Here is a 21,770-nt window from a genome sequence, read left to right on the forward strand (position 1 = left end):
TCCTTCCCGTGCATAATTTTGTATGTCTCAATCATGTCGCCCCTCAGGCGTCTCTTTTCTAGGCTGAAGAGGCCCAAACGCCGTAGCCTTTTCTCATAAGGAAGGTGCCCCAGCCCAGTAATCATCTTAGTAGCTCTCTTTTGCACCTTTTCCATTTCCACTATGTCTTTTTTGAGATGCAGCTACCAGAACTGGACACAATACTCCAGGTGTGGCCTTACCATCGATTTGTACAACGGCATTATAATATTAGCCGTTTTGTTCTCAATACCTTTTCTAATGATCCCAAGCATAGAATTGGCCTTCTTCACTGCCACCGCACATTGGGTCGACACGTTCATCGACCTGTCCACCACCACCCCAAGATCTCTCTCCTGATCTGTCACAGACAGCTCAGAACCCATTAGCCTATATGTGAAGTTTTGATTTTTTGCCCCAATGTGCATGACCTTACACTTACTGACATTGAAGCGCATCTGCCATTTTGCTGCCCATTCTGTCAGTCTGGAGAGATTCTTCTGGAGCTCCTCACAATCACTTTTGGTCTTCACCACTCGGAAAAGTTTAGTGTCATCTGCAAACTTTGCCACCTCACTGCTCAACCCTGTCTCCAGGTCATTTATGAAGAGGTTGAAGACCACCAGTCCCAGGACAGATCCTTGGGGCACACCGCTTTTCACATCTCTCCATTGTGAAAATTGCCCATTGACACCTACTCTCTGTTTCCTGGTCTTCAACCAGTTCTCAATCCATGAGAAGACCTGTCCTCTAATTCCCTGACTGTGGAGTTTTTTCAGTAGCCTTTGGTGAGGGACCATGCCAAACGCCTTCTGAAAGTCCAGATATATAATGTCTGTGGGTTCTCCCGCATCCACATGCCTGTTGACCTTTTCAAAGAATTCTATAAGGTTCATGAGGCAAGACTTACCCTTACAGAAGCCACGCTGATTCTCCCTCAGCAAGGCCTGTTCATCTATGTGTTTTGAGATTCTGTCTTTGATGAGGCATTCCACCATGTTACCTGGTATAGATGTTAGGCTGACAGGCCTATAGTTTCCCAGGTCCCCCTCTTTCCCTTTTTAAAGATCGGTGTGACATTTGCTATCCTCCAGTCTTCTGGCACTGTGGCAGTTTTGAGGGACAAGTTGCATATTTTAGTCAAGAGATCAGCAACTTCATTCTTCAATTCCTTAATAACTCTTGGGTGGATGCCATCAGGGCCCGGTGACTTATTGATCTTTAATTTATCAATGAGGTCTGAAACACCTTCTCTTTTAACCTCTATCTGACTTAATTCCTCTGCCCGAGGTCCTCTGCCGTGAAGACAGATGCAAAGAACTCATTCAATTTCTCTGCCATCTCTAAGTCTCCTTTTATCTCCCCTTTCCCTCCCTCACCATCCAGAGGGCCAACTGCTTCTCTGGCAGGTTTCCTGCTTCTAACATATTTGAAGAAGCTTTTATTATTCCCCTTAATGTTGCTGGCCATTCATTCCTCATAGTCTCGCTTGGCCTCCCGTATCACCTTCTTACATTTCTTTTGCCACAGTTTGTTCCTTTTTATTCTCCTCATTAGGGCAAGACTTCCATTTACGGAAGGAAGCTTCCTTGCCCTTTACAGCCTCTCTAACTTGGCCCATTAGCCATGCGTTAGCATTGTTTTCTAGATGACTACTGAAAACAGTTCTGAAGATTTTTAAAAGGGGCTGGACCCTTTTATAGCTGTTCTCAAACCACAACCCCCTGTATCCTCTGTGGTGGGGCACAGCATTGTTGGCCAGAATAACTTATCTGGAGTCTCCAGAGGCCTCTTCTGAGTCGCTCTGGGCAGGTGAACCATTCTAATGGACTCTACAGGCCTCAGAATAGTTCTCAGAAACGCCCAAAAGCAGCTTCCACTCAAACCAGAAGTTGCCTCCGCAAACCAGAAGTCACTTCATGACATTTCTGTGGGCCATTCTGAGGCCTGTAGAAGCCAACAGAATGAGTCGCCAGCCTGGTGTGAACCAGGAGAGGCCTCTGGAAGTTCCTGATAAGTCATTCTGGCCAGGAGTGTCACTGGGCTGGCACCCCCCCCTTCCAGAATGGCTCCATTTTGGAGCCAAACTGTCCCGGGGCAGGTGGGAGGGCCCAGCACGCGATCCACAACATGTGGACAAGTGACCCACCACTGGGTCACAACCCACACTTTGGGAAACCCTGGACTACTATGTAATGCTAGAAAACAAAAAAATCTCTAGGAACAGCTTCAGTCAAAGTTAACAGTTTTGCAAAAGCACAGTACCAGACATATAGCCTTCAGCTGCACTCATTTTTCTAGATTGGAACAGTATGAGTATCACAGTATCACTGGCTGGAATCAAATCTATTTCAGAGAGCTGTTATAAACCTTCTCCACATTTAGTTTTGGAAGAACAAAACTCTTAATCCCAGCAACAGATGCATCACTTAGACAGGGGTGTCAAACATAAGACCCGGGGGCTGGATGCAGCCCACGGAAGCTTTTTATCTGGCCCTCAGGCTCTTGTCTGCTGAACAGTGCTGTGGTGTTACTGCTGAAAGGGCAGCCCACGTGAAAATTGGGCTCTCTCATATCTTGAAATATGATCAAGATTTGTGTATTTTCTTTTCTGTTGTTTGCAGCTAATTAGTTCCTAAGTAAGAAAAAAGTGCTTATTTTTATTATGATCAGTTTAATGACATCAGTTCCTGCCTAATGACATCACTTCCGGTCCTCAGCAGGCATCATGGATGCTATTTGGCATCCTCAGTATGAAACAAGTTTGCCACCCCTGACTTACAAGGATGCTATGAGCTTCCCTATTCACGAGGCTCATGGATGCATGTCACTACATCATCCAACCCTCCCTTCAGCAATTTTCAGGCTGTTTTGGGCCCAACCACCACTGCTCTCACAGTCAATTGTGTTTTCACCACTCACCTTCAAGAGCACATGGTAGCTGGGCCTAAAGTGGCCCGAAGATCACCAAAGAGAGGCAGGCTTCTCGCATTTAAATCAATACGAGAGCTCAGAGTGTTGGGGATAATGTTATTATGCCACCACCCCAGATGCTATCTGCAATAGTGACACCTGTGCCCAGCAAAGACTAACAGTCCAGTCCAACTTAAATCCCCATGTAGCAAAGCAGTGGTACTGGTGTCCCACAGAGTTATGTCCCACAGAGATTTTTGGCTGTTGGAAGTATCCTTGGGATAAGGGGACATTTGTCTGCTTGCCCCAGGGTAAGCCTCAGCAGCCGCAATAGGTCAACTTGGACCTGTACCAGTGATATCGCTTGTGCAAGCCTGCACTGATTTGTGCAGGCAGATCAGGCCTGGGAAGGAGTTTTGGATACAATGTATGCTGGTTCCACTTATCCTGCCCCCTCCCAGGTCCAATCCACCCACTCCTGTCCCCCTTAGCAGCCCATTCTGCCCTCCTCCTGCCCTGTTCAACCCCTTCCTGCCCACCCCTATACTGGACATACCTGCAGACCACCCAATGACTGGCAGACCACCCAATGACTGCCAGAACCAGCAGGAAGGCCTTCCTTGAATGGCCTGCCTGCCGGTATACCTGAGCCTTGTGCAGTTGCAAAGCATTTTACATTGCTTTTGCAACAGCGCATGCTGGCAGAATATGTGTTCTGGCTCAGAACGCTGGCTCAGGCCCTTGTTAGGTTTTGGTCATTAATTGCATTACCGTTTTTTTTTTTTAAAGTTATGTTTATGAACAATTTTTCCATTAAACCTTAGAGGTACTATGAATATGACTCAGATTAGAAATCAAATTTTACCATTATTTCATACTAATCTTAGAGTTAAATTGCTAAGAACAGACAAAATAGTTAAATTGCTATGAATAGACTAATAGTGCAATCCTGTGCATGCCTATTCAGAAGTCCCACTGATTTCAATGGGCATTACTCCTGAGAGAGAGAGAGAGAGAGAGAGAGAGAGAGAGAGAGAGAGAGTGTGTGTGTGTGTGAAGTCTAATAGACTGAACCACTGTATTTAATTATTTAAAAAACACCAACCTTTTGCCATTCAAGTTCCTGTTTTTCAATAACAAACTTGCTGATTTGTTCCTCATAATGAATTTCTGCATCCTAATTAAAAGAAATAATTTACTGTTTAAAAACTATTTCATTGTTAAGAACTATTAGTTATTAGATCATAAGAAAAGACTTACTGGATCAGGCCAAAGGCCTACTCCAACAGTCTTTGTCACAGTGGCCCATCAGCTGAAGGGTTCTTGACCCTAGACCAGTAGTTCCCAAACTTTTTCACCCTGGACCCACTTTTAAAAAAACACTCTCGGGGACCCACCTATTTTTATGAGACTTTTAAAAATCTAGAAATAATTTTTGTTTTTATTTCTTTATTTACAAAAAAGATCAATTTATTTTAATGAGCTTTTAAAGAGCTAGTGACTTTAATGAAGCTCCTTTCCCATTTCTCTCCAGAAAAAAAAAATTCTGGTTTTTAAAAAATTCTTGCTGATTAGACTGCACCAGCCTTTCAACAGACTATTATCTGAGTTGGAGGTGTGTGAAGAGTGGGCAACAGAGGCAGGCAATGGACATCTGGAGGCAGTGACCATGTCAGCTTTGTCATGTCTCAGTTTTTGTGAGAACCAGCTAGTTGGAGAGTCTTGCCCTGTTATTGGGGGCCATGTGAGTGCTGTATTCTCCAGTGATTGATAAGGGTTTTGCTAATTTTTTCACACCTTATAGTTTTTCTGCCTAACAACTAGGAAGGGATTGGGAGATTGATTGTTCATGTATTGTGGTGGGGTGTTCTTTGGCATGGGAGCACCAAGTGAGAGTTGACCTCCCTCAAAGGCTAGATAAACTTCCTGCTGTTTTGTTTTGTTGAGGGGAGGAGCTTGGGGCTCTTGTGTGGGTGAGAGTGGTCATCATTCTAAGATAGGGTAATAAGGGGTGCCTTGGCATAGGGTGACCAGGTGAGAGCTGGTTTCTCTAAAGGCTAGAGCATCATCCCTATTACCTCTTCTGTTACTGTGTTAATTGGTAGAAAGGGAGGATTGTGTTTGTTTAGACTTAGAGAGGGAGGGATGCTATGGCAAAATAATACCAGTTGAGCGCTGGTTCTTTGAGAAGGCTAGAGCACAGTTCCAACAACCTTGCTGCTTATGTTTTGTTTGTCTGTGTGTGTATTTTCTTTTGGACAGGGTATTGTGTGGTGAGGTGGTTGTTAAAAGATTGGAATGGAAGAGGTCTGGTTGTCAGAATCCAAAATGACAGCTGAGTTAGGCCCCCTTCCTAAGCCTTGCGCGCCAGCTCAGAGCCGGCACACACTGTCGCAAACACGTCCTAAGGCATGTCTGCAGGCCCTAGCACTGCTCTGCTGGTGCTAGCCCAGCGCTGGCCGGCACTGAGCTAATGCTGGGCAAGCGCCGGAGCTCTGTGTCTCGGTGGTTGCACAGACTGCAGTCACGGAGAGGTAGGTGGGGGCGTGGGGAGAGGTGGGGGGGAGGCGTTCGGGGGAGCGGGGAAAGGGCAGGGAGGAGGCGTTCCAGGGGGAGGGAGGGAGGTGGGAGGGAGGTGCACTGGGCAGCTCAGGATTGGGCTGTTATTCAGCAATCAGATCCCCTGCTTTTTCTTTTTGCCTGTAGAAAAGTAAGTTGCAAATTGAGGCTGAGTCAGTAAATGTTAGGATGTTGGCTTCTGTAGTACTGTAGAAGTAGCTGTAGCAGTCGGCCTTGCTGGAAATGTGTCAGAGAAGTAAGAAGAAGCATGGTGGTGCCATAATCAGAAAAATGATGGGTCGTGGGAGATATGGCAGTGGGGAATATAGGGTTGGACTAGATGGCCTTGAAGGCCCCTTCCAACTCTAGGATTCTATGATTCTACATTCATAGTTAATCAGCACAGTTGTTCCAGGGTAGGCCTTTATGTTCACCCTAACCTACCTCTATCAGGAGGCAGGCGGTTCGTTTTATATTTTTTGAAACTTCCAAACATGCTTTAAAGAAGATTCCATATAGAAGACACTGCAGAAATCTAGGATTAAGGTTGCAAATGTATGGATAGATTGGATACCCATTGTTCTGAAAATGTCACAGTTGATGCAATTGAAAAATTACACAGGTCACTGGATGCAACTGAAAAAAGTCATTCCTGGACACAGCTGCCACCTGAGAATTCAGGAGCAAAGCCAGGTCCAGAATTCCCAAACATTGCATCTGGTTAATCAGAGGACCACAAACACCATTAATAATGTGACCTCTTATAGAGGTCAGGTCCAGAGTCCCCCAACCACCAACACTTCATGCCTGCCTGTTTACTCTCATTCACAACTGAGGATAATCATGACTTCCAGATTGGCTCAAAACTAAAACTGCTGCTCCTAAATTAGATGATGAATCTTGATGTTAATTCTAAAATGTTTAAAATTTTATTATGTGCTTAATATACTAAAGGTATATTTGAAATGACTGTTTAACTTTTATGAGTTGCAACAAAAACGTGAGAGCTTTTGATTCTGTGATAATAGATTTGTTTGTAAAATATTACAAATGCCATGCAGCCTAAAAGTAAAACACAAAAATGTAAAAGCTCATAAAATATTTCTCTGCACTCCCTAAGTAAGTAATATTCTGTAACTACAACAAAATAGTTTTCTTATAATTATCTATAAACACTGAATCTAGATGCTTCTTCTATTACTCCCCCACAGGGAACAAAAGCTAATTATTTTGATTACCCTATGACTTTTCATAGGAGGGGGAGTATGTTCTCAAACAATTTATTTACAAATGCCATTAAAATGTGCTACCAGTAAAGCACATATTAATGAAAGTGGAAACATGATACATTATTACTGAAAGTCTGGTAGAAAACAGTAATGTGTACGCATATCTTTCCCCTGCTGGAGAAAAGCAGTTGGGGAAGGTGAATTTGAACAGAAAAAGGCCAGGTTGCGAATAAGGATTCCCAATAAGGTACCTAATTTGTGTTTATAAAGGCAGGATTACATTATTATAACCAACAGTACCTGAAAGATATTTTTCCTACTTCTACTACTGATTGTTTCTGTTCTACTACCAGAGTTGTGCCAGAGCAACACCCCCAAGTCCCCCTTGATTCAAGCTGCAAATGAGTCATAATGGGTGGCCTTTGCAACTCATCCAGAGCCCTTTTTAGAGTCACTCTGACTCAAGTCTGAGTCATTTGGAAAAGTGAGTCAAGCTGTGAGTCAGGTGTTGCTCCACAGAAAACATGGAGCTGCTGGGGTGTGCATGTCCGATTTCTTGTTTACACTGCCCTGATGTTCCCATCCTGCCTGCCATCAACAATGCGCTGAAGTCTTGCAAAGGGTTGGGTCACCCTGGTAAGCCTCCCAGCTGTGCGTGACCCTCCTCCCTCTTGCCACTTCTTTCCTGGCTCTCTTGAACTCCCTCCCACCCCTTCCGACATCAGGGGAGTGTTAAAAGAAAACTCAGACACGCACACGGAGCCTTGCAGCATCCCCATTTTTTCTGCAGCAGGTTTTTTAAAGGGGGGTGACTTGACTCGAGTTCTTTAGAGTCACTAAAGGGTGACCCGGACACTCAGAAAGTGCCCCCATTAGAACTCTTTTTCAAGTCAAGTTGCAGGGGGTGGTGACTCAGCAACTCGACTTGAATCAAGCCACGCTGGATTTTCCCATCCCTGTTTTTGGAAAATGGGTTAGGAATGATTTGTAAGTTATGAGAACAATACTGTTTGGCTTAAACTGTGAGGGGAACAAAGAAGCCAAAGGTAGAAGGGGAAGGGGTTTTGTTTTTCATGTGACAAAATTATTTTGCTGTTGAATTGCCTATTGCCAGTAGTTTGTTAAAGATTCCACTTGAAAATCATAGAGTTATTCACTTCCATACCAGCTTGTTCCCACATAAGAGCGCAATCCAGAGATGCGCTTAAGCCAGCGCAAGTCCTTTTTGCCAGTTTCCAGGAGTTGTAAACATGCTGTAAAGCATGTTCACACCACAACAGCAGTCATGGACATGCACAAGGACATGCACAGGGTTCCCTGTGCTGGAGCAAGCCTGACAAAGGTTTGCACCGGCAGCAGGCTGCCAGTGCAGAGGTTTGGGGAGGACAGGGGAAGGCGTTTTAGAGGCATTATGGGGCAGGGGGAGCGGGTGAACCAGTGGCTGGGCCAGGCCCAGGAGGGGGTTTGGACCAGCTGCCAGCACTTAGGCTGGATTCTAACTCTCCCCTCAAGCAGCCTGGCCTAACACCAGGCTGCTCAGATCTGCACCAGCAATTTAGCTAGTGCAGATCCAAGTAGCCCCATTGTGGTGGCTGGGGCAGTGCTTGGGCTAAGGGAAAAATATCCACTTGCCCTGAGTTGCACCACAGTCACCTGCCTGTGGCCAGCCTGCCTCCCTGTTCCAGCGCAGGTTAGGGTTGGTCTATAAGAGACCTGGGACCATATAATGTAAACTATAGTAATTAAATATGTAAGGAATGGAAGGAAATGAAGCTGAAAAATTGTAAATCTTCCTAAATTATGTAAATATGATTGAGAATTCTTTTCTCTATCTTTCAGTGAAGGAATCTGATAAAGTGCACTGAATTTGAAAGCTGTGCACAGAAGAAAAGAAACATGCTATTATATTACCTGAAAGAGGTGGTCATTTAAAAGTCAAATTCATAACAAAAAGCTTTGGTTGTTCCTGTATTTGAGAATATATCTCACTATTGTTGCTTTTGTTATTCATTTTAAATAGGAAGTTTTAAAAACTTATACATTTTATCTTTAAGCATTTTTGTAGCTCTAAACATAGAAAACTATCTTTTCAAGAAGAAAGCTATATATAATTTTAAGAAGGTAGCAAGAGACACAAAATCTTTCAAAGTGTTGATATTTTATTAGATGCCTTAGGACTACAAGGATTTAAGTGTTTTTACAAAGACACCACCATAACAATAAAAGAGGAGTCATTTGATGGTTTATTTACTCGTTATAACCTTTAGAAAGTGTCAAGCATTTTGTAAAGTGCTTGCTTCAGGCTGTAGTTTTACAAGATAGGCTATGCATTGGTCAGGCCCCCCCCCCCAACTCTTGACCCTGAACAGATTTAGGAAAAGAGTACGGATGGCTCATATCCAAGCAGCCCAAACTAGGTACTTTTACTATCTTTTTCAAACTCATAATCCACCTCCTACGAAATTGAAACATTTCTTTCATGCTGCTCAATCAGTTTTCAGACTTTCAGATTGCTTCTAGTTTGTTTAGAGCACCCTACATAAAGTAGCTGCTGAAGTAAAACTTTTTGAGAACAGAGTGAATGTTTCTAAAGTTCAGGTTTCATTATACTATAGGGAACAGGTATGGGTTCTGACAGATGTGTCATGTCTCCCATCTACCGACACTGACAACAGAGGGCAAAAAAGAAACAAAATTTTAAATACTACAGGTGAGCAGTACATCAATAAATTGTTTTGCTAACATAAATGATAATTAAGTAAAATTAAGCATTTCTAGCCCCCCGGATTATTGCCAGGCCACACTGCTGTGTAAATGGTCCCCAGAAAACTCACAAATGGAAAAAGTCAACAGACAAATGCTGCCGTCATATAGATGTCAACAGCACTATCTTGGCTGAAGTCACTACATCACACCATGAGGTTTATATGAAACACAAAAGTATCACCAACCAGCCATGCTATGAAACAGGAATTAGCCATCTTGAACTTGCAAACATTTCCTGCTTCCTTTATAAGCCTGTACATTACTGACACCCTTCAAGTTATATCACAGTATCTTTACATTTTGTAGTCTGTGCATTTTGTGCTTTGGGGACCTGTTGGCCTGTGCAAGGATTCCTTTTGCAAGCATTACTCCTTCCATTCACAAAGGAAGCTTCCCTTTTCAGAGAGACACCCTTTTCAGAGAGAAAATCAGAGACACTAGTTGAAATGCCACTCTCTGCCTTCTTCTTCACCTGCATTGTCCAATACTTAGTTATTGGGCCAAACAGAACGATACTTTTCGTCACTGCTCCTTATGCACAATAGGGAGCACACTGACCCGGTGCATTTGCTCTACTTCTGACATTAATAGAAGTCCACAAAGGGGCAAAATGTTCAAGTAAGATATACAATATAACGCATGTAGTCATATGCCCAACTCACATAGTCAATATCTCAAATAAAATGTGAGAATCTGTCTACAACACAACCTAGGCCTCAGCACATTAGATTGTATGTGTGCATATTGTTTTGTATATTGAATGTCTCTAAGTGAATCTTCAGTTAGGTTTCACTTAGTAGCTGTTCTGTTGAATTGGTTGTTCTATTGTGCCTATTAGGGCATAATCCTAACCAGGTCTACTAAAAGTAAGTGCTATTTTGTTCAATGTTACTCTTACTCTCAGGAAAGAGTGGCTAGCATTGCAGCCTTAGGTTTTACACACTGCATTTGTTACTCAAAAGAATACTACTCGTAAGTTATGAACCCAGCTGTGTTCATCCATGTGTATGCTCATCCTTGGGTTGCTTGTAAGATTTCCAGCATATATTTTGCAATGAGCAGTGAGAATGAGATCCAGAAAACCTTGAGTGGTACAGAACTATCAATTGTCAATGACTTGAAGCTTTGTGAGATAGCAGACTACAATGTTTGGATGCCTTCAGTTCAGAAAGAAGGACGGGGGGCATGACTGAGAATTATAGAATTATGCATGAGATGGATAGAGGGAAGTTCTTTTCCCCCTTGCATAACATCAGAACCAAGGGACATCCATTAAAATTGAATGGCAGGGAAGTCAGGACAAAAGTAAATATTTCTTTACCCAGCAAGTAATTAATTTGTGTGGAGTGCTTTTCCAAAGGATGTTTGATAGCATCTAGCCTAGATGCCTTTAAAAGAGGATTGGACAGATTTGTTCCTTGTTCCTTGCTGCCGCAGAGGCTGGATTTGGTATCCGCAGGCAGGTGCACCTCTATTTGCCAGTGCAGCTTTCTCCCATGGAGGGGCAAACATGCTTTACGGCACATTTGCAACTTTCCCAGGCTGGCGCAAGGGACTTGCACCAGCCTAATTAGTGCTTAGAATTGCGCTCTAAGTAAATTAAAAGTTTACAATAAGTATGTTTAAAAGTTTATTTAAAATGAAGAACTCTCCTAACCCTCCCAACTGGTGCTGATCTGTTAAAAAACAATTCCCCAACCATCCTAAAACTGCAATCCTATCCACACTTATCCAGGAATAAGCCCCATTGATCAGTGTTAAAAGCATATAGATAGTAGCCTGTTAAAAGTACAGATCTGTAACATTTCCCAAATGCAGTCACATACCATGGGAGCATCAAGTCTATTAAAAATAAAATACACATTGAACTGAATTTGTACAACCTGAAATTGGCTCACAACCCACCTAGTGGGTCCTGACCCACAATTTGAGAAACACTGATCTAGATATTATACATAGTTACAATGGAAAGTGGTGCAGGACATCTGAAAATCCTGCAAAATGTATTGAAACTCTTACAGTGCAATCCTAACCCCTGGGTTAGGCCGGCTCAAGTCACTTGCACCGAGCCGGGGGTGTCACAAACGTGTCGTAAGGCATGTTCATGACAACTTAAGAGTCAGGGAAGCCAGCCAAGGTGTTGCGCTGCATGGTAAGATTGTGTCAGCCGAGCTCGACTGACACGCATTGGGGGCGTGGGGAGGGAGGAGGTGGGAAGGAAGCCTTATGGGGTGGGGGGAGGGAGGCAGCAGGCATTCCTGGAGGTGGGTGGGGAGTGGGAGCCGGGACCAGGATCTAGCAGTTATGCCAGATCCTAAACCTGGGCTACCCAGGGCAGTCCTGGGCTGATTGGATTTGCACTACCTCTTGAGGTGGTGCAGATCTGAATAGCCCCATTGGGGCTGCTGCTGCTTTACCCGGAGTAAGGGGAAGCTATTCGCCTTGCCCTGGGCTGAGCCACTTTGAGCCTCAATCGTGCCTTGGATGCAGTGCAGGCCTGCTGGCCTGCTGGCCTGCCTGCTCCAAGGCAGGTTAGGATCAGGCTGTTAGAAGAGTACAGACTATGATTTATGTGCAGAAACTGAATGTTTTAAGGAATCAATAACACTTGTGGGCATATTATATGGCTTACATATGTCTCAAGAGAAAATTAATGAAGTCCTGCAAGCCCCACAGCCTGATGTGTCTCAACTTAGATCATCCTTTGGGTTTGTTTACTATAGTTGATTTGTGCCCAGCTCAGCAAGAATCCCTTGAACTGTTTGTTACAATGGCTTTGGCCATCTTCTTACATGTGATTTAATTGTTAACATCTCAGAATGCACTCACACACTTTGATCCATTCTTGCCCATTAAGGGAGCATGTGTTGCTTCCCCTCATGGAATAGGAGCAGTACTATTTCATGTGATGCCTGATTGTCAAGAAAGGCCAACAGCATTTGCCTCCAGATCTTTGTCAGCAGTAAAATATTACTGTGCACGAACAGACAAGGAGACCTTAAATCTCACATGGGGTATGAAGAAATTCAATTAGTATCTGTGTGGAAGAAAATTCATCCTAACCAGCCTCTAGTTTCTACTCTGATTCCATGGAAGAGAATGTCTTTGATGGCTATAGTATTAATGCAACACTGGACTCTTTTCTTGATAGGCTCCCCTCATGACATTGAATAGCCTGAGAAAGGGATGGAATCTTGTTCATTTTTGCAACCTGTGGCAACTTTAATGAGCCCCAGCCACATGTAGTAAGACTGAACATGAAACTAAGAGGGACCCTGTATTGCCCATGTATATGAGTCTACATTCAAAGGCTGGAAATATGCTGATGACCCTCACTTGGTCCGTTTTTACAACTGTCAGCATAAGCTTATGATACTTCAGTACTGTGTAATGTGATGCATCTGCGTCTAAACCTTCTAAACGCTGCACTAAAATTTTGGAAGAACTTCATGTGGAACATCTTGGGGTTGTAAAATGAAGGCCCTCGCACAGTAATTCCAACACTTTTTAGTGCCAGCACCCACTTTTTAAAATGACACTCTATCGGGGCCCACTTAGGTTTACCAGATTTTAAAATCTAGAAAGAAATGATATTTATTTATTTATAAGTAATAATAATTAGAAAGAAAGACCCACAAACATTTATTTCCCTATATTTACATATGCTTTCAAACTGCAGAAACTTAGCTCCTTGCAGGGTAGTTACCAGCTACAGTATCTGATTTCTGAATAGCTTCAGGGCTTAAGGCAATTAGTTATCTGATCTTTCCATCACCCTTTGGTGACCTGACCCACAGTTTGGGAACCATTGGTCTAGAAGCTTTAGCTGGCTTAGACCCATGAGAAACCTGTTTTTTCAGTATCTAATTTTCCCTAAAGTTATAACAGTATTTCAGCTGGTGATGAAATGCCTTTTCCCAGTACTCCATAATATTTTTGTGAGTATCCAGCACCTGTCATCTCTTGCCTACTCTCACCACTCCGTTTAACCTCTGAAATCCCCTAAGGCTTCAGCTCTTAATGTCTTAGAAACCACCTTCTTCCATATGTTTCACAACAAATGTTAACATAAATTAAGCAAGTCCTCTTGATTGTATCATCTGTGCACCAAGTCTGAACAAGAAAACACATGGAAAGGCATTCTCAGTGGTTGTTCCATGACTGTAAAACTCCCTTTTGCTAAAGATCAATCAAACTCTGAGCCTAAGCATTTTCTTCAAGCTCTGCAACAGCCCATCTGTGTTGGCTGTCAACACCCAGGGATATAATCAATGTTTATATTTTACTTGATATTTCATCTTGCTGATTTTATCACATTACATCTGAAATTTGTTATGAATCTAAACAAACGAATAACTAATGCACTTACCCTTCTCATACGCAGTTCTTCTACTGCCTCCAGAAAATTCGTTTTAAAATCTAATAGCTGAATAGAAACCAATGCTTCTGAAGAATTTTGTAAAGTATATGAAGCTGCTTCTTTCATTAAGCCTTCATCCATTTCAGAAATTGTATCTGAAAAATGTTTAAATGTACATAATTTTCTCAGTTTTTACTTTGAAAAAAATCTAGCAAATGCCTAATGCCTATAAAATGAAATATTGTTCAGAAATCACTATACCAAGAAAACTGAAAGAGCAGATCAAATAATTCAAAGTATTTCCTAAAACATTTATTTATTTAAAATACTTATATTTCATCTTTCTCTTCCCCACCAAGAAGTGCCCAAGATGGCTTACAGTACTTTTTCTGACATATCAGTAGGAATTCCTTCCTCAAGGGGCTCACAACCTTTGTGCAACTTTCTCTGCAAGTGTATGTGTATGTGAGCCCAATCCTATTCTGCACTGGCATAGCGGGGCTGTAGGGCCCATGCTGCATCCAGCGCTGAGATTGAGAAGGCTAGGCGTCTTCTCTGGGTGAAAGAACATTGGTTCTCTTACCCCGTGTTGAGCCCCAACCGGCCTGATGGGGCTACTCAGCAGGGCTGTATTAACCCAGAGCTGGGTCCCTAGAAGGCCTCCTCCAGATTTTTCGGACCTCCTCCAGCACTTCAATCTTTCACTCCACTACAGCTGACAGCCTGACACTGGTACGGTAGGTACTAGACCGCAGTACATAGCCATATATCTATTTTGAAGGTCTCCTGATGAATTTGGTTCACAATTTTTTCTATATTTTTATTGTGCAAGTAGAACTCTTCAGGAAAGCACATTTTGGGAATATAATAATCCTGCCTTTTATTACTCTCACCTGAATACTGAAATAGGGTGCAAATTGCCTTTAACCATTGGAGCACTAGGGTGCAGATAACAGTGCCTTAGCAAAAAAAATGATGGGCCTCTATTTCCTGCGGGACCCATAGGCTTCAGCCTAGTCAGCCTTATGACTGTATGGCCCTGCTACTCAGATCTGTGTCAGCAAAATTGCTGGAGCAAGTCCAATAAGCCCTGTCTGGTGAAAAGGCTCAGGAGGGGGAATATGATATGACAGAGGGCTCTTCGGTTGATCCAGCCCCCCATCCCTGGTCTGATCTGCCCCCCCATTTTGCCCTCCCCTGCCCCATTACACCCCCTCCCTGCCCTTCCCCACCCTTCCTCTACTTGGCACAGGACTTACCTGCACCTTACATGTTGGGATTCAGCACTGGTGGGCCTTTCTGCCAGCACTCCTTACTCTCGCGGTGCCACAAATATGCTTTATGGCACATTTGCGGCACCCTATACCCACACAGCGGCCACTGCACCTGCATAGCCAGCAAGTAGGATTGGGCCATGTGTGAGTGTGTGTGTAAAAATACTCTTAAAGAGGAGCATGTGGAGATGGTGATGGTAGTTCTTCACCTCCTCTGACTCACACACCTATTGGTGTTAATATTTAAGATGTTTACAGCACAGTCTAGTCCAGGGGTGCTCATACTTTTTTGGCTCGAGAGCTACTTTGAAACCAAGCAAGGCCCGGAGATCTACCAGAGTTTTTTTTTACAATGTTCGCGCCATCATAACATATAACATTTATGTGTACAATGTATGTTGGTGTACCTTGAGCCCCACTGAGTATAACAGGACTTACTCCTGAGTAGACATGCCTAGGATTAGGCTGTGAGGCTGCAATCCTAGCCACACTTACCTGGGAGTAAGCCCCATTGAGTACAATGGGCCTTACTCCGGGCGTTTCCTCCCAGAGGCACCTGAAGGGGGGGGTCGGCACTCCGCGATCTACTCATTTTGCCTCACGATCTACTGGTAGATCGTGATCCATCTGTTGAGCACCCCGGTCTAGTCCTTTGCATTATTTCATGAGCAAAAGTTTCCTGAAACCAGTCACTTCTCACTATTTGCAGTCTTTGAAATCTAAACTCATAAGAGCTTGCTGACCAGGTATTCAGACTTATGTACGATTGCTGAAATAAAATCAAATTGGTCAACAAGAAAACAAAATTCTGGAAGGAAAGTGAAGAATTAACATTAAGGTTGAATCCCATAACTAATCTAGAATAAGTATTCCCACTAAAGACAAAACAGAGAGTTGCTTACCTACAAACCTCAGTAAGATTGAGGCAACATTTTGCTACAACCCAACACTCATGCACACTATAAAAGTCTTGAATGTTTTTCTAGAATGAGAAAGAGAAACAGGATGGTAGTGATTAAGGAGTTGGACTTAGACCTGGAAGATCCAGGTTCAAACCCCCTCTCAGCCATGAAGCTTCCTGGGTGACCATGGGTCAGTCTCTCAGCCTCATCTACCTCACAGGGTTGTTGTGAGGAGAAAAGGAGGGAAGGAGTCATGTACACTGTCCTGAGCTACTTGGAGAAATGGCCGTATAAAAATGTGAAAAATAAACTTCCTTTCTGGATCATAAAATCAGTATTCAGATTTTCAAAAGATTCCACAAAATTTTATTTCCTCACTGTTTCCAACATAAACCTATGCTCAACAAGGCTACGTTTATGCAGGACTATTTGTTATTTATTCATTTATTTATCATATTTTTATACCCACCTTCCTCCAAAGAGCTCAGGGCAGTGTACACGGCTGCTCCCCTCCTTTTTTCCTCACAACAACCCTGTGAGGTAGGTGAGGCTGAGAGAAAGTGACTGGCCCAAGGTCACCCAGGAAGCTTCATAGCTAAGGGGGGATTTGAACCTGGATCTTCCAGTTCTGAGTCTACCTCCCAAACCACTACACCACCGTGGCTCTCTGACTATGAATCACCACTCTGGCTCTCTGACTATGAATCAGGGAGGAGAATTTGAGACAGGTGACTTTGACTCAAGTCATGAATATGTGTGTTTTTCGCTGACTTGTGAACTTGTGAGTCACATGCATGGAAGACTTGGAAAAACACTTCAGTCAGGGCCCCCTGACACATGACTTGTATTCCATTCCAATGACTCAAGTCATGCCCCAACAGACACAGGTTGCACCCTCTCACATGAAAAACCTCTTGTGTTCATATGGGAAGCCGTATTTTGCACCCCTGAGGTCCAGCACCAGCAGCTAGGAGGGTACATTCAGAAATGGGTTGGGGGTGGAGTGAAAGGGTTAACTTTTTTTTGTTTGGCAGGGTCTCATGATGCAGCACCGGTTGCAGTTTCTCTGCAATATGTATCCATTTGAGCTGGATGCTGCAAACAATCCAGACAGCAAGAATTAAGACAAAAGGATTTTTGGGAGCTGCTAGTAAGATATTTTGCTCATCTTCAGATGTAAAAATCCCACACCACTTTATACTGTACACTATTTTGTTACAAAGAAATTAGTCTGATGCTATACAGTTATTATCAAAGAGTAATCAAAAGCTAAGGATGCACTGTGCTTTGTGTGCCTGAACATTCCAATTATAGGAGGAAAAGTGGGGAAGAATTTTTTTCAAATAATTAAACATGCCATCTTTTTAAATATTGTATTTGACTATGCCAGTGCTGGCAAGTTGGTTAGGATTGCGCCTTTAGCGCCAAATCCTATCCAATTTTCCAGTGCCGGTGCAGCTGTTCCAATGGGGCATGCACTGCTTCCTGTCGTGGGGGGGGCAATCATGGAGGCCTCCTCGAAGTTAGGGAATGTCTGTTCCTTTCTTCAAGGCTGCATTTCAGCTGCACTGGCACTCAAAAATTGGATAGGATTGGGCCCTTAGTCAAACTTTTAAAAATATTTAACATTGTGCATTTAGCTGAATAGAACAGTAAAAATGTAAACTCTTCTTTAAGAAAATATCAGGTTCTTAGAAAAGAATGCTCTTATCACAGTCTTGTTGTAAACATATTACGCGAAGATAGGCATTTTCTTCTGTTTTAAACGAATAAAGCAAACATTTAAAACTGAAAAAAATGATTAAAATCATTACATTGAAGCATCCACTGCATCTGCTTTCCTATTACCGATTTTATGTTTAACCAATATTACATGGTAAAAATGGCTTTCTTGAAAGCGCATTATAAAATCTCTTTTTACCACTCCTTTAAGTGCCATAAAGGTTTTTATATATTTGAACAACACTTATTAAAAATTACATATTAAATACTCTACACTAGAAAGTAAAGCAGCCTATAAGCCTGATAGGGGTCAAGGTAATAACACAGGATGGACAAATTACACTGTCATTCCACTTAAATTATTTAAGTTATTTAATTTGACCTGTAGATAGTCTCTTGTCTTCTCATCATGCCTGACTTTTAAGTGGGAGGTCTTCATTCATGATGATCCTTTAATGGAAGCAAAGCTTTCTCCATTTAACCCATGGTATTATCAATCATGTACAGGGATAAATGAGCCTGTAAGATTTTGCCAGTATCACAAATGACACTGTGACCTGAGGCCAACATCTTTATTTGCTTCTCCAGTGATTCACTTCAGCAGATATTAACCAATTTTATAATCCATGAAAGGCAAAATTAAAGGACACCATCCATAAAACAGAATAATTCCTATCAGCAACAAAGTGATGTCTGTATTATCTTATAAATTATATGGCCATACAGTGTGGAAATGTAATGAAGTAAAGATGGTAATAATCAAATGCCTAGGGCAAACGCTAATATGCATTTAATCACTCAGCATGAAGCCATTTGTCACTACAGTTGAATGCATGTGTACATAAAATACATGAGTCACGTCCTTATTGTTATACTATAACAGCATCAATTTCACACTATCATTTTACTGCAATAACAATGAGAAGGATTTGATATTACCTAAAACAACTAAACATCACACCCACAATAGTTATCAATATTATACCTATTTTTAATGCAGTTTTCTTGCATTTCTCTTTTTAAAAATATTTTCAAAAGGTTTAGTACTATGCCACTTGTCTAAGGAATTTACTATTATAATAATACATGGGATTTTGGTAAAAGCTAAATCAGGTATTGACAGACCAATCCTGAGCTGCCCGGCACGCGTGGCTGCAGAGGCACTGAAAATGGCTGCTTCTGCTGCATCCAGGCAGCCACTGTTGCTTCCTCGGGAGAAAGGAACTTCATCCTCTTCCCCCGGGTAAAGCGAGTAGCCCCGCATTGGGGCTACTCGATTCTATGACGACCCAAAGGTCGGTGTAGAATGAAGAGCCTCCATGTCGGATGGGCAGCCTGACACAGAGGCTCAGGAAGCAGTGGAGCAAAGCTCCACCTCTCCCTCCTCCTAGCATGCTTCCTCCCCGCCCGCTCTGAAGGTGGCATGAAAGGCATCATTACTCACTTATCTCAACATTGGTCCAAACTAAAAACTTGTATTTTTATTTTTTTCCTCTCTATCCTTTTGTTGAACATCCAGCCTGGTGAAGAGTTGTACGTAACTCAAATTCTCATATCTGCATTTTGAACAGTTTTGACCCAAACAAAAATATTAGCTCACTTGCTCTATGTTGTTCTGGAAGCAACACAGATTTAAAACTTTTATTCCTCTGTATTTTCAGCTTAAAATGTCCAAAAACACCTCCATTCCAACTTCCTGCCACTCTCTCCAACCCCCCGCACTGGCCATCCTCAGTTGGCACAAACTCACCCTCTGAAACTGAGAGCACAACTGAGAATGAAACTGAGAGCACAATCCAGACCTGCCCTTCAGCCGCTGCAAGTCCCCTGGGCCAGCCCGTTGTGAACATGCTGTAAGCACATTCATGATTACTTGTGAGCCGGCTAGGCCAGCGTGAGGACACACACTGGCCTGCCAGTGCCAGATCAGCTAGTGAAGAGGCTGAGTTTGCACCCGCCAAGGGCAGTCAGCTTAGGGGGTGAGAGGGGGTGGCAGAAGGGCAGGATGGGGGTGTTTGGGGGCATTTTAAGCAGAGAATACAGGAGAAAAATCAGTTTTCAAAGCTGTGTTGGTTCCAGAACAACACAGACCCAATTATTTGGGTTACAAACAACTCTTCACCAGGCTGGATGTTCAATAAATGTGGAAAAAGAGGAAAAAAATAAAAATACATAGTTTCTGTGTCAAAGCTTATTCCATGGAAGAAAATTGGACAAAAACATCAGTTTCTGATTCAATTTAATATTCACAGTAAAGATAACAAATGGGTATTTTGTGGCCTATGGTAAATATCACAGAGTGGTATAAGGGCCAGATCCTATCCAATTTTCCAGCACTGGAAAATGTTCCCATACCTTAAGGAGGCCTCTGTGACTGCTACCCCACCACAACATGCAGTGCATGCCTCATTGGCATAGCAGCATCGGCACTGGAAAACTGGATAGGATTGAGCCCCTATATTCATACCTTACTACCATCATAGCGTCTCTTCCACACTGTATAGTCAGCTTAATTTGTACAAATCTATGTATTTAATGAACCAACCGTGACTGAGCTGGTGCTGCGCCGGTGGAGGCTGTTTTATGACAGTCACAAAGCAGCCTCTGCTAGCATACACTGCCCGAAGCTGACAGGGAGGCTGGAGTGGCCTCCCTCACACTGGCAGACAGCTGAAGACCCACTGGAGCAGGTAAGATAGCACAGGAGGTGAAATGGAGCAAGGGTGGGCAGAATGGCAGCGATGGTGTGAGGAGGCGGCTGGATCAGGCCTGGGAGGGGACGAGTTTGGCACCAGTGGCACATGCCAAATCCTGACCCCCTTTCTTGGCCTGATCCACCTTAGTTGATCAACTAGGACCTGCATCAGCAATCAAGTTGGCACAAGACTGAGTGGCTGTTGGGGGTTACCCCGGGGACGGGGAAATAATGTTCCCTTAACCCGAGGAGGCCTCTAGTGGCCAAAAACCCCCATGGGATACAGCAGAGGCTGTACAGGCATTGCTGTATGGTCACACGGGAATTTACTTAGGATTGGATTGTCCAGTTGAAGTGGTATAGTATATCAGAGGTATCCTTGTTCATGGTGTACACACTCTTTTCTTTTGCTTTACTGTGTCCTCTTTTCACACACATTTTGCAGGTTAGCAACGTACAGCAGATCTGCAAAACCTGTTTACCATTGAGGGTCCAACTATATGTTACAAGGTGGACACAGTGTTTTTGCATCCGGGTTTTTTTTAAGTGTAAATAGAAGTCACGAGGGACAGGAGTGTGATTCGGACTGAAATTGTGATGTGTCGGAGGGGAGGCATTTACTTTTGTGCCAAGTCATTTTCCCACTTTGGGTTTTGTCACCTATAGCTGCTATCTACAATCACTGGAAGCATTTTTCTTGAGGGTAAACAGTTCTGGGAGTATGATCTAGAGCAGGGCAGAGGGCAGATCATCACAAGGGCAGATGGTTAACCATCATTTCCCCCTCACATGCCATGATGCCAGTTTGCAGAGTTCCCCTGTAATTGTTTCACAGAAGCACTAATAGATGCTTTTTGTAGCATTTACAGCCCAATCCTAACCTGCGCTGGAACAGGCAGGCCAAGTGGCCCGCACGGTATCCAGCGCAAATTAGGAGGTCGCAGGAGCACAACTAGGAGTAAGTGGATATTTATATCCAAGTAGCCCAATGGGGTGGTTGGCACATGATACACAGTAAGGGGATATTTATCTCCTTACCGTGTGTCACGTGCCTGCCACCCCATGAGGCTACTTGAATCTGCACCAGCCAATTCGCTGACGCAAATCTGAGCAGCTGGATGTAATGACAGGCTGACTGGGAGGGGGGATAGGATCCGGCCTAAAGTGCCAAGACTAGACCTACCCACCTTTCTCAGGCTACCCACCCACCTGCCCTAGGACTCTTTGGGCGCAATCCTAACCCCTTATGTTAGTGCTTTCCAGCACTGACATAAGGGCGATGCAGCTCTAAGGTAAGGGAACAAACATTCCCTTACTTTGAGGAGGTCTCCG

The 21,770-nt window shown here is 43.3% G+C and overlaps 1 protein-coding gene across 1 annotated transcript in view; it reads right to left on the reverse strand.

Annotated features, from left to right (window-relative positions):
* CCDC73 (coiled-coil domain containing 73) overlaps positions 1-13,986 on the reverse strand; it is a 60,314-nt gene extending 46,328 nt beyond the window's left edge. Inside the window, exons 1-2 of the mRNA XM_066619179.1 lie at positions 13,855-13,986; positions 4,037-4,108 (exon numbers count right to left, since the gene is read on the reverse strand). Coding sequence (XP_066475276.1) covers positions 4,037-4,108; positions 13,855-13,986 — 204 coding nt within the window. The remainder of the gene's footprint in view (positions 1-4,036; positions 4,109-13,854) is intronic.
* Positions 13,987-21,770: the final 7,784 nt, after the last annotated feature.

The sequence above is a fragment of the Tiliqua scincoides genome, chromosome 1 (assembly GCF_035046505.1).
Source record: "Tiliqua scincoides isolate rTilSci1 chromosome 1, rTilSci1.hap2, whole genome shotgun sequence".
In the NCBI taxonomy this organism is placed as follows: Eukaryota; Metazoa; Chordata; class Lepidosauria; order Squamata; family Scincidae; genus Tiliqua; species Tiliqua scincoides.